Source organism: Podarcis gaigeae (assembly GCF_964106915.1).
Source record: "Podarcis gaigeae genome assembly, chromosome: 3".
NCBI lineage: Eukaryota > Metazoa > Chordata > Lepidosauria > Squamata > Lacertidae > Podarcis > Podarcis gaigeae.
This window is the reverse complement of record NC_139680.1, coordinates 122,274,383-122,286,603: the sequence shown is the minus strand read 5'-3', so window position 1 is coordinate 122,286,603 and position 12,221 is coordinate 122,274,383. Positions and strand designations below refer to the sequence as shown.

At 53.7% G+C, this 12,221-nt stretch overlaps 1 protein-coding gene across 1 annotated transcript; it reads right to left on the bottom strand.

Moving 5' to 3' along the window:
• Positions 1–544: 544 nt before the first annotated feature.
• Positions 545–11,977, bottom strand: MPV17 (mitochondrial inner membrane protein MPV17). The gene is made up of 8 exons (XM_083733874.1): positions 11,968–11,977; positions 11,824–11,906; positions 4,361–4,476; positions 4,041–4,133; positions 3,463–3,558; positions 1,683–1,715; positions 1,290–1,342; positions 545–1,209 (listed from the first exon to the last, which is right to left on the bottom strand). The coding sequence occupies exons 2-8, from the start codon at positions 11,894–11,896 to the stop codon at positions 1,140–1,142; spliced, it is 534 nt and encodes a 177-aa protein (XP_083590000.1). The 5' UTR covers positions 11,897–11,906; positions 11,968–11,977; the 3' UTR covers positions 545–1,139.
• Between the last annotated feature and the right edge of the window lie 244 nt (positions 11,978–12,221).

The following is a 12,221-nucleotide window of genomic DNA, read 5'->3' as shown; positions in this document are numbered from 1 at the left end:
AGTAGCACCTTAAAGACCAACTAAGTCAGTTCTTGGTATGAGCTTTCGTGTGCATGCACACTTCTTCTTTCAGTGTATCTGAAGAAGTGTGCATGCACACGAAAGCTCATACCAAGAACTGACTAAGTTGGTCTTTAAGGTGCTACTGGAAGGAATCTCCTTCATGCAGTTGCTGAATACTTTCTGGAAGTCCGTAAAGTGATGAGTGCAGATAAAAGCCTGGTCTCTCCCAGGCTCCCCTCACTGGACACAAGCGGCTGCCATGCATTCTGCCAGGGGAAAGAGCCAAGAGATGGGCTAGATCATGGGTAGGCAAACTAAGGTCCGGGGGCCGGATCCAGCCCAATTGCCTTCTCAATCTGGCCCACGGGCGGTCTGGGAATCAGTGTATTTTTACATGAGTAGAATGTGTCCATTTATTTAAAATGCATCTCTGGGTGATTTGTGGGGCCTGCCTGGTGTTTTTACATGAGTAGAATGTGTGCTTTTATTTAAAATGCATCTCTAGGTTATTTGTGGGACATAGAAATTCGTTCCCCCCCCCCAAAGTACAGTCCGGCCCCCCACAAGGTCTGAGGGACAGTGGACAGGCCCCCTGCGGAAAAAGTTTGCTGACCCCAGGGCTAGAGTCTGCCTGTTTCTCCCCACTGTGCTCTAACAAAGGAGGCAAGTGAGGAGCTTCCAGTGGGGCGCAGGGGTCACAGCACCCCTGGGGCCTCCCAATGACACAGAATGACGCCCTCGACCCTCATGCGGGGCTGGGGCTGCTTTCGCCAGTCTGGGAGCCGGGTGCTGAGGCAGAGGGGGCTTCCCTTGCCAGAGACCATCCAAAACAGACACAGTAAGGAGCTCCAGGCGATACGGCCCATCGGGGGTGAACCTGTGGCTCCCACCAACCCTGACAACAGGGCCATGCAGCCGCTGGGAGCAACTGGGGCCTGGAGCCCAACCATATCTCAGGGCTTCCGGGCTTCTCTCTGCCATTGGGGGGCAGTATTGGGGAGGAGGTGCATGGAGCAGCCTGGCCCCTTGGTTGTGGGGCTGGTGGGTGCACAGGGCCCAGATTGCCAGGCAGGCCATAGTGGATGACAAGAGTCGGGTGCAGAGGGGCTGGAGTCAGGATGAGTCTCCTCCACCGGTCACAGCTGGTTGGTCTTCCAGGAGAGATAGGCGTTCCAGACAATGGCAACACACTGGACCACGGCCAGCCTGGGGGGCAGAGAAAGAGCTGAGGGGCAGCGACTCTGCCAAGGGGGGCGGATCCTGCAAGCAGGAAAGGGAGGTCTTACCTGTAGTTCAGGGGGACGAAGTAGAAGTTGGCCACTTGCACAGCCGGCCAGATCTGAAAGGGAGAGGGAGCGAGAGATGCGCCACTGGGGAAGCAGCGTGGCCGGAAGACCCCTCCCCAAACCCCCAGGCCCAAACCTCTCAGTGCCACCAGGGGAAGGGGAGCTGTGATTCCTGCGTGACAATTGGGGGGTCCCATCCAACTCTACAATTCTGTGATGTGCTGAGCTTGGAGGCTGCCAGGGAGATGCTGCTGACCGATTGACCAGGCGATCCTGTGGAGCCTCTGGAAGGGCAGCCAAGGAGCCCCCTTTGCCAGGCAGGGCTGGGGGGGGGGGCGGATGGCAGGCGGCACAGGGAGGCAGGTCCTGCCAGGGGGCAGCCGGAGGACTCACGTAATAGTTGGTGATCAGGGCATCCATGTAGTCCTGCAACACAGAGAGGAGGGGGTTGAGTGCTGGCTGGTTTGCAGGGCCCCCCCCCCCATGGCTCAGTCAACCCCACCCCTGCCGAGAGGGACTTCTCCATGCCAGGCACCTCCGGGAGACTTCTGGGGAGGCCCAGAGCCAGGGAGCGTCTCCAGAAGTTTATCCCAGACTCCTCTCTCTCAGACAGAAACAAGCTGTCCTCCTTGTGCCTTGGAGTTTGATCTTGTGAACTGCCCTGAGATCTTGTGATCAAGGGTGGAATATAAATCTAACAAAGAATAACAATAACAATGTTGTTGGTCTTCCTTTCATAGACTTCACCTCACCCCCCCTTAGAAAACAACCCCCATTCCTTCCAAGACTTCCCCCTCCCCAGTCACCTTCACAGCACTCCATGGAGGGGTCATTTATTATTATTAATTGAATTTATAAACCGCCCTATACTCGGAGGTCTCAGGGCGCTTCCAACCGGCCCACCTCCCTGAGGGACACGGGGGGGTCCCCCTTCGCAAAGGCTCAGCCACTCCCACCCCTGCCTTTGGGGCACCTGAAGCCAGCTGGGGCTCGGTCCTGGAAAAGTCTGGCGGGGTTGGGGGAGCAGAAACCCTTCTGGTCCAGGGAAGCCCACCATGGGCCCCCCTCTATACTTCTGGCCCATGGGACCCCCAATTTTCTACTCCTAAGTGGGGGTCAGGCAAAGGCAAAAGGCAGAGGGGTGCTGGTGCGTTAACCCCCCTCCCCCAAGGATCCTGCTTGGCTCTCTCCACCCCCCTCCCTCTCCCTCTTGGTGGCACATCCAGCTCCTCAGGAGGGGGGGGTCACTGTGACATTTATCCTCCTGTGACTCATCTCTGGTGAGTAAAGCAGCCGAGTCTTTCAGTCCACAGCGAGATGAGATGGGAAGAAAAGGCTCTTGAAAGAGATGGGGAGGGGGCTGTGCGTGTGTCAGGCGGGCTGGATCCCTGCACCAGGATGTCCAGGTGACGCGAGAGACATTGGCAGGGGTCATGCAGGGCCCTTGCAGGACGGGAGGCGGCAGAATGGCAGCCGGGGGGGGGGCAGATGCTGCAGCTCAAAGGGCAGAGGGGCTGGAGGGATAGGCAGGGGCAGGCCAGGACATCGGAGGGGGAGCAGGGCCAGAGCAAAGGGGATGGCCACCTCGTCCAGTGGCCCCTCTCCCCCCACCAGGCGAGGGCTCTCACACTCAGATCCTGCTTGGCGGCTTCCCTTGGGAGCACCTGGCCAGCCACTGTGAGAAAAGGAGGCTGCCCCAGAAGGGCCACTGGCCTCATCCAGCAGGGGAAGGGCACAGCAGGGCGTCAGCTTCCCTCTCCTTTGGCCATGAGGACTAGCAACTTTGTCCTAGAAGAGTTTCCCTTATCTAAGAGCCATCCAAATGGGTGGCCATCGCTGCCCCTTGTGGAAGGGAGTTCCGCTGCTTAACTAAGTGTTCTTGGGCCAAGAAGTCCTTCCTTTTGTCAGACCTGGATCCAGCCATGGAAGACGTCCCAAAACGCCTCTCCGAAGGCGGAATGGAAACCTCTGAGGAATAACTCTCTGGCAGAGCAATTGTCTACAAGCACAGAGGCAGAGGGATGCCCCAATACTGGCAGCATCAAGGGCAGAAATCAGGGATTCTTCATTGCAGTGGGGGGTGCATGTTAGATGACCAGGGGGTCCCTGGCAACTCAGCCGCTCCAGAGATGGCCACACCCCTTCCCTGCCAGCTGCCCTGCAGCCAACTCACCCGCTTGATCTTGTCCCAGTTCTCCTCCAGGGACAGGCCGTTGAGCACTCCTGCCACAGCCAGGAAAGAGCCCAGGAAGCAGGGGGCGAAGCCGGCCTGTTGGAGAGGAGGAAGGTGAGGGGATCCCTGGGGAGAAGGTGGAGACCTCAACCAAGGAGCTGGGAAGGAGGAAGAGCTCCCTGGCCCCCCAGGAGGCCCCCTCCCCACCCGCCCCTGTGCAGCTGACAAAGAGAGGGGCTAAACCAAGCATCAGAACAAGTCGTCCTGGGGGCTGGAGCAGTGAGAGGAGATATGGCAGCCGTCTTCGAATGCCCAAAGAAGCCGCCAGCTTGTTTTCTGCTGGTCCTCCAGAGGGGAGGACCCAAACCAACGGATTTAAATGCAAGAAAGGAGATGAACCACTAGGGAAAGCTTTGCCGTTGGACGGCGGAAGAGAGACCCCTGTGAGGTGGTGGACTCTCCTTCCGGGGAGGTTTCTGAATTGAGGTCGGATGCCCGCCTGCCAGGGATTCCTTAGCTGTGGAAGAGGAGCCCGCAAAGCCCTGCCTTTGGGGATCCCACGGAGAAAGGCCCCTGACCTGATCCAGCAGCATCTTCTGGAACGCAGCCACCCTGGTGGTGCCGGGCACCAGACGGTCAAGGACGTGGTACCAGCCTCCAATGACCGGACCCTGCAGGGGAGAGGGGCAGTCCGGGGTCACAGCACAGCAACTGAGGCAGAGCCTCCTCCTACAGCCACAGAGGACCAGGGAGACCCAGGCCTGCCAGGTCAAGGCGCCCCCACCCTGGCCCAGCCCCCTTGGGGAAGCAGTCTCCCCAGGAGCCAAGAGGAACGTCTCCCAGCCCGGAGGCCCTTCTGGCTTGGTGCTCCTGTGCCACCCACTTTGCCCTGGCTCACCACAAAGCAGAAACCGATGGCCATCATCTTCAGGGTCCGCCGGCTGCTGTGTCCAGCCAGCCCCCTCCTCTCCACTGCCTGCTGGGAAATCACATCTCCCACGCCCACCAGGGTCCCTGTGCAAAAGCAACATCATCTTGTGGGTGGGGTGCAATGTCTGCCCAGCCCCAGAGGACAAGTCAAATGACTCACTCCTGGCTTGAGCCAAAGCACAGTTGGCTCCTTGTTGCCTTGAAGATCCGGATTGAAAACTGGAATTAAACCTGAGTGTTTTGATCCTGGTTGGCAAGGCCAACTCGTTTGCTCCGGGCAGAAAAGGAGGGAGGGCCACACACGACACCCCCCCCCCCCGAGCCGAACCAGCCGCACGGGATCTCGAGGCTCAGGGGCTGCAGTTCTCGCCAGATGGAAACTCTTCAGGCTCAGCTGTGCGGACGCTCCTCACGTGGAAAACCTCATGTACACACAAAACAATGTATTTCTTTCCTAAAATTCATACACCGCTTGATGGGGGAGGGTCCCTCAAAGTGGTTTACAAAAAGATAGAAGTTTGGGTGGTCATCAGTCAGGGATGTTTTAGTTGTGATCACTGTGTTGCAGAGGGTTGGACTAGATGATTCTCAGGGTCCCTTCCAACTCCACAATTTATGATGCTGCCTAGAGAAGCAACCAGTAGTGATGTATGGAAGTGAGAGCTGGACCATCAAGAAGGCTGATCGCCAAAGAATGGATGCTTTTGAATTATGGTGCTGGAGGAGAATCTGGAGAGTCCCATGGACTGCAAGAAGATCCAACCTCTCCATTCTGAAGGAAATCAGCCCTGAGAGCTCACTGGAAGAACAGATCGTGAAGCTGAGGCTCCAATCCTTTGGCCACCTCATGAGAAGAGAAGACTCCCTGGAAAAGACCCTGATGCTGGGAAAGATGGAGGGCCCAAGGAGAAGGGGACGACAGAGGATGAGATGCTGGGACAGTGTTCTGGAAGCTACAAGCATGAGGGAGGCAGTGGAAGACAGGAGGGCCTGGTGTGCTCTGGTCCAGGGGGTCACAAAGAGTTGGACACGACTAAATGACCAAACAGCAAAAATAGAAGCAAACTATAGACTGCTGGGTTGGAAGGAGGAGGAAAGGGGGTGCAGGGCTGCCTCCATTTCTGCCAAGCCGCATCTTCCCCAGCCCAGGCCTGGCTTTTTCTGGTCTCTGGCCAAGGGGGCAGAGCCTCTGAGCCACTGCCTCCCCAAAAGTCCCTGCCAGCTATCTGTTGACGTCAAGCCTCCCTCCTTGGAGCAGATCCAGGGTGCTGGCAAAGGGAGAAGACACAGCCCTGTGCCCAGAAGAAGAGAAGCTGCCTCTCTTCCCCCAGAGAGGGGAGACGGAAGGGGGCCATGGCCGAGCGAGGGAGGGGGCTCAGCCACAGCCTGCAAGCCAGGGTCTCCAGAGCAGCACAGCTGCCTCCCTTTCCTCTGCATGCTCTGACCTCCAGGTCCCAAGGAGGGTGGGGCTCCCCTTCCTGGGAGGTTTTTACACAGACTCTGCGATTCCTGGACTGAAGGGGGTTCGACTGGATGGGCTTTGGGGGTCCCTTCCAATTCTACCATTCTAAGAATCTGCCAGAAATGCCAAATGTGCCCCCTGTCTCAGTGACTGCTCTGCCCCCCAGCTATTCCTGGCAGGAAGGCAAAAGAAAAGGAGTTGGGAAAGAGAAATCCAACGAGATGGCAAAGCGGAATGAACATCAAGATTTCACTCTGGCCTTGAGCATGAAATTGGTGCCCTGGAAAAGTATGCGCCAGCCCCATGACTGGAAGACGCCCCCCACAGAGGGTCACAGAACGCCCCCTTCCTGAAGAACACCAGAGTCCCCAGGAAACAGGGGTGTTCCAGATCTGCAGCAGAGGAGGAGGAAGAAGAGGAGAGTTTCTGTGAATCTGAAGGTTTGAAAGGCAGCAGCACACAGAACTGAGTTGGGCTCAGGTCATGCTCTGGGCAAGGGGGGGCTGTCATTCATTTGGGGGCACCTGGCTGGTCACTGTGAGAACAGGACGTTTGGCTCTTCTCATGCAAGGGCCCCTTCCCAAACTAGTCCCAATGCCTGCTATCTAATGCCTCCCCCCTCCCTGCCCTTGCCTGTGCAGACTTTCCTTGGGTGGGATGTTCAGCCCCCAAGAGACAGGGACCCCCCCCCCTTTGGATGCCGTGTCAGAAACAGCGTGTTGTTGGCTCAGCTTCTCCACTTGCTCATTGACAGACTCACAGCTTCTGCCACCAAAGGCTCCCTCCCAGCTCCATTCATTCATTCACTCACCCAGATTGGCGGGAAGGGGAGAGGTGGCACCTGTATGACGCAGCTGGCAGCCGGGCCAAGTGTAATGGGATGAGAGTCGCTCTGTGCCAGCCGCACCACAGAGATTGACGACTCCCGGGCGATGACTTCACCCGCAAGGAGCCTTGGGAGGCTGCCAGCGCCACTCAGTGGCCACTCCCCGCCCCCAACACACACGGCAGGCGGCAGTTCCATGGCACCTGGTGGAAGGATGGACACCCCCCCCCCAGGAGAAGTGAAGCAGGGGGAGGAGGGAGGAGATAAGAGAAGCCCTGCTGGATCTAGGCCAAGGCCCACCCTTTCATTTTATATTTCAGACTTTCATTTTTAGACATTTCAATAATTTTACAATCATTTTAACATTTCAAAACTTGACTTCCTTCCACCTCTTTCTGTGGCTCCTTAAATTTATTTTTAACATTTTTTGCATATACAAATTAACTTAATTTGCTCATTTACTCATCTACTTTTAAAATATACTCTTATAAAACTGCAGGTTATTACAATAACTCTGTCAATGTTCCTATCTGTTTACAGTTTGTTTGTAAATGTTCCCTAAACCATTTCCATTCTTTTATAAAAAGTTTGCTATCTTAATTTCTTATTTTTCAAGTAAGTTTCACCATTTCTGCATATTCCATAAGTTTTTGTATCCATTCGTCTTTTGCTGGGACTTCTTCCAGGCCAAGGCTCCACCTTCTCCAGCATCCTGTTCCCCCCACCCTGCAGCAGCAGCAGCAGCCGCCAGCCAGATGCCCCAATGGGAAGCCCCCCAAAAGGGCAGAAGCAAGAGAGCGGCAACTCTCCCCACTTGCAATGCCTGGCAACCGATATAAAAAATGTTAGAACTTAAGAACCCAATTAAAAGCTATGTTAAAGCCATGGCTTTCCCAGCAGTGATGTATGGAAGTGAGAGCTGGACCGTAAAAAAGGCTAATCGCCGAAGAATGGATGCTTTTGAATTCTGATGCTGGAGGAGACTCTTGAGAGTCCCATGGACTGCAAGAAGATCAAACCTCTCCACTCTGAAGGAAATCAGCCCTGAGTGCGCACTGGAAGGACAGATCCTGAAGCTGAGGCTCCAAGACTTTGGCCTCCTCATGAGAAGAGAAGACTCCCTGGAAAAGACCCTGATGTTGGGAAAGATGGAGGGCACAAGGAAAAGGGGACGAGAGAGGACGAGATGGTGGGACAGTGTTCTCAAAGCCACCAGCATGAGTTTAACCAAACTGCGGGAGGCAGTGGAAGACAGGAGGGCCTGGCGTGCTCTGGTCCAGGGGGTCACAAAGAGGCGGACACGACAAACAACTAAATAACAAGAAGAACCCAATAAGAAGCAACTGGATCAGGCCGATGATCCCTCTAGCCCAGCATCCTGTTCTGACAGAGGTGAGTCAGATGCCTGTGGGAACCCTGCAAGCAGGATCTGGGCACAAGAGCAACTCTCTCTTCTTGCGGTTCCCAGCAATATTCAGATATTCAGAAGCATTGCTGCCATCATGGCTAATATCCTTCCATAGCCCCACTCCCCAGGAATTTGTCTCATCCTCTTTTAAAGCCATCCAGGTTGGTGGCCAGGAGCTGGGGAGTCTGGGGTGGGGAGGACTGCTGCTTCAGAACTTGTTTGGGGCACAAAATCCAGAGCGGCAGTTGCTGCAGGCAGGGTCTGGCCCCAGTCCAGGCAGAGGGTGCTATCCCAGTCCAGGCAGAGGCTGCACAAGGGGACTCAGCCCTGCTAAGGCGCCAGGCGGGTCTTCCCTGGTTTGCAGGTGAGGCCTTCACCATTCACAGCTCAGGTAAAGGCAAAGTCCCCCCCCCCTAGCTACAGCTAGGCAGGCTTGTCACACTTACAGTCACATACAACGTTCCACCACCTTTGCTGTGGGGCAGGTATGAAGACCTGCAGGTGGCGTTGGCTTTTGGACAGTGCTTTTGATTTTTAAGGGCACTTATAAGCCGCAAACTCATAAAATCTAGCAGTCTACACTAAAATCATTTTTGAAAACCATAAAAATGCAGAACAATGACCAAGAGGGAATCAAATGAATTATCTAAAAGCACTTGGCAAAGCAAAAACATTTTCATCAGGCGGCCAAACGTCGGCACTGTGGGTACCCGTCTGATTTCAAGAGAAACGGAATTCCTATTTCGCGGAGCCTGCGTGCAAAAGGCATTTGCTTGCGCATGAACTTGAAGGATATAAGCCGACTGTGAGGCACCCCAGGGCAAGACCCAAGGATGCTCCCATCTGGGCTTGGTCTCTGGCTGCTGACCCCTGTGATGGTGGACTGAAGGACCCCACTTCCCTAGCTCCTGACTGGGGGTGGGGTCCTCCCACCTGGGAAGAGCTGGGCAGCCCAACGTCCTTCAGGCAGGGGGCCGGCTAGTCAGAGCCATCTGCGGCCCCCCAACAATTCAGCACAGCTCCCTGGACCACCCATTCTCCAGGAGGCAGTCCAGCCGGGGGTCAAACAGTGGGCTTGTGACCCCCACTCAGCCACTGGGGGACTAGTCTACCTCACAGGGTTGTGGTGAAGATGGAGACTGGGCTGGATGAATCCCTAACCGGAATTAAGATCGCTGAAAGAAATATCAACAACCTCAGATATGCAGATGACACAACCTTGATGGCAGAGAGTGAGGAAGAATTAAAGAACCTTTTAATGAGGGTGAAAGAGAGTGCAAAATATGGTCTGAAGCTCAACATCGAAAAAACGAAGATCATGGCCACTGGTCCCATCACCTCCTGGCAAATAGAAGGGGAAGAAATGGAGGCAGTGAGAGATTTTACCTTCTTGGGCTCCATGATCACTGCAGATGGGGACAGCAGTCACAAAATTAAGAGACGCCTGCTCCTTGGGAGAAAGGCGATGGCAAACCTAGACAGCATCTTAAAAAGCAGAGACATCACCTTGCCAACAAAGGTCCGTATAGTTCAAGCTCTGGTTTTCCCAGTAGTGATGTATGGAAGTGAGAGCTGGACTATAAAGAAGGCTGATCGCCAAAGAATGGATGCTTTTGAATTCTGCTGCTGGAGGAGACTCTGGAGAGTCCCATGGACCGCAAGAAGATTAAACCTCTCCATTCTTAAGGAAATCAGCCCTGAGTGCTCACTGGAAGGACAGATCATGAAGCTGAGGCTCCAAGACTTTGGCCACCTCATGAGAAGAGAAGACTCCCTGGAAAAGACCCTGATGTTGGGAAAGATGGAGGGCACAAGGAGAAGGGGAAGACAGAGGACGAGATGGTGGGACAGTGTTCTCGAAGATACCAGCATGAGTTTGACCAAACTGCGGGAGGCAGTGGAAGACAGGAGGGCCTGGCATGCTCTGGTCTAGGGCAGGGGTCTGCAACCCGCGCCTCCGGAGCCGCATGTGGCTCTTTTACACCTTTGCTGCGGCTCCGGGGCGGATACTAGCGAGGGGAGGAGGCGCATTGTGCGCCCCAACACTCCCCACTGTGGTGGGCGCTGTACTGGCTGTGACGTCACATGGGGGCAGTGTGTGCGTTAGTCACACACCGTCCCGACGTCACCTACCCGCCCGCCCGCTACATTGTAAGCTGGTCACTGCATTGAAAGGGGGCATGTACGCTGGTCACTGTTTTGAAGGGGAGTGAAGAACACACACACACAAAAAGGTAACTTGTTAATTTAACGTTTATTTCTATGAGGAGGAGTAATTCTGAGGGGTCAAACAAAGAAATAATAATAAAAAGTGACAAAAAAGTTATTTTTATAATGACGAGTTTTGCGGCTCCCAGTTTTTTTTCCCTTCGGAAATGGGTCCAAGTGGCTCTTTTTGTCTTAAAGGTTGCAGACCCCTGGTCTAGGGGGTCGCGTAGAAGCGGACACGAATAGACGACTAAACAACAACAAGAAGACATGCACAGGCTTCTTTGAGGCGGGAACAAATGCAATGAGGAGAGGACGCTTAAAGTCCCAAGGCACCTGTTGGACATAATATTATGATGGCTGACTGGGAACAGTTATGGACCACAGGTATGAAGTTCACGGCATGTAATGCCTTACGAGAGAATATAATGAAAATGATATACAGGTGGTACATGACACCAGTCAAGCTTGCAAAAATTTATCATTTGCCCGATAATAAATGTTGGAAATGTAAAGAGACTGAAGGTACATTCTTTCATCTTTGGTGGACGTGCCCAAGGATTAAGACCTTCTGAGAGATGATCTATAATGAAATGAAAAAGGTATTTAAATATACCTTTCTGAAGAAACCAGAGGCCTTTCTCCTGGGCATGGTCGGCCAATTGGTGCCAAAGAGGGACAGAACTTTTTTTATGTATGCCACAACAGCAGCAAGAATACTTATTGCAAAGCATTGGAAGACACAAGATCTACCCACCCTGGAAGAATGGCAGATGAAAGTGATAGACTATATGGAACTGGTGGAAATGACTGGCAGAATCCGAGACCACGGAGAAGAGTCGGTGGAGGAAGATTGGAAGAAATTTAAAGACTATTTACAGAAACATTGTAAAATTAATGAATGTTAGAATGATGTTGGAATGAATTTATGTGATTTTAGCAGAAATGTTACAAAGATTTAGGAAAAAACAGACTGTTAATTGGTGAAAGGAGGGAAAGTAAAGCTATATTAATATCAAGATAAATTACAAGACAAAAATTTGAAAAGAGGGAAAGGATTTGCTGAAATGGATAATTGATCTAGAATACAAAAAAGGGAGGTGTGAGGAGGTCGGGGAAATAAGCTAATGAAAGATAAGAAATGGGAAGATTTGCTGTATTTTTCTTTGTTTTTTCTTTTTTGCTTAATGGATTTTAATTCTCTGCTTTTTCTCTTTTATTTTTTTTCCTTTTGTATTTTATCATTTTTTCTTTACCTATTGGGATGTGTGGTATTGTTTTTTTTTGTTTAAAATGATGTTTTTTGCTTTTTCTTTTGTACCTCTTAAAACTTTAATAAATATCTTATTTTAAAAAAAATGAAATCCCAAGGCACCTGCTTCCCCTTTCCTGGAAATGAGATTCCTGCCCCGGAGCCCTCCCTCTCCAAGCCCCAGAGCCCTCCCCGCCCCGGCCAGGGAGAGCCAAGGAGCGCCGGCGCAGCCACGCCGGGATGAATCCGGAGCAGGGGCGCGGCCTCCCTCTTACCGGCGGTGCCGATCTGCACCTTCCACGGGTGCCGGGCCATCAGTCTCTGGTAGCCTCTCCACAGGGCCGCCATGCCGCCTCCGGCGCGGCGCGGGGGACCGAGCGCCCGCGGAGAACCGGAGCCGAAAGCGACTCCACGTGCCGCCAAAGGGACTTCCGGCGCCCGGAGATGACGTGGAAGGCGCCTCCGAAACCGCGCACGCCTATTGGCAGGGAGGCAGGCGCCGAAGGAACACGTGGGGGGGCGTGTCATAGACAACGGGTAGAGGGGCACGCGGGAGTCCGCTGCCTGCTCTTTCGAGAAAGAAGAAAACATGGCGGGTCCGGAGCTGCGCGGGGAGATGGAGGGCTGTTGTTAAGTTTAGTCGTGACCCCCTGGACCAGAGCACGCCAGGCAC

What these genes read in the sequence shown, in the direction of transcription:
- MPV17 (XM_083733874.1), bottom strand. Translation starts at nt 11,896, where the DNA reads ATGGCGGCCCTGTGGAGAGGCTACCAGAGACTGATGGCCCGGCACCCG. An exon ending in AGAAGATGCTGCTGGATCAG is followed by an intron (nt 3,559 to 4,040) that starts GTCAGGGGCCTT and finishes CCTCTCCAACAG; the next exon opens with GCCGGCTTCGCCCCCTGCTT. An exon ending in TTCGTCCCCCTGAACTACAG is followed by an intron (nt 1,210 to 1,289) that starts GTAAGACCTCCC and finishes TCTGCCCCCCAG; the next exon opens with GCTGGCCGTGGTCCAGTGTG.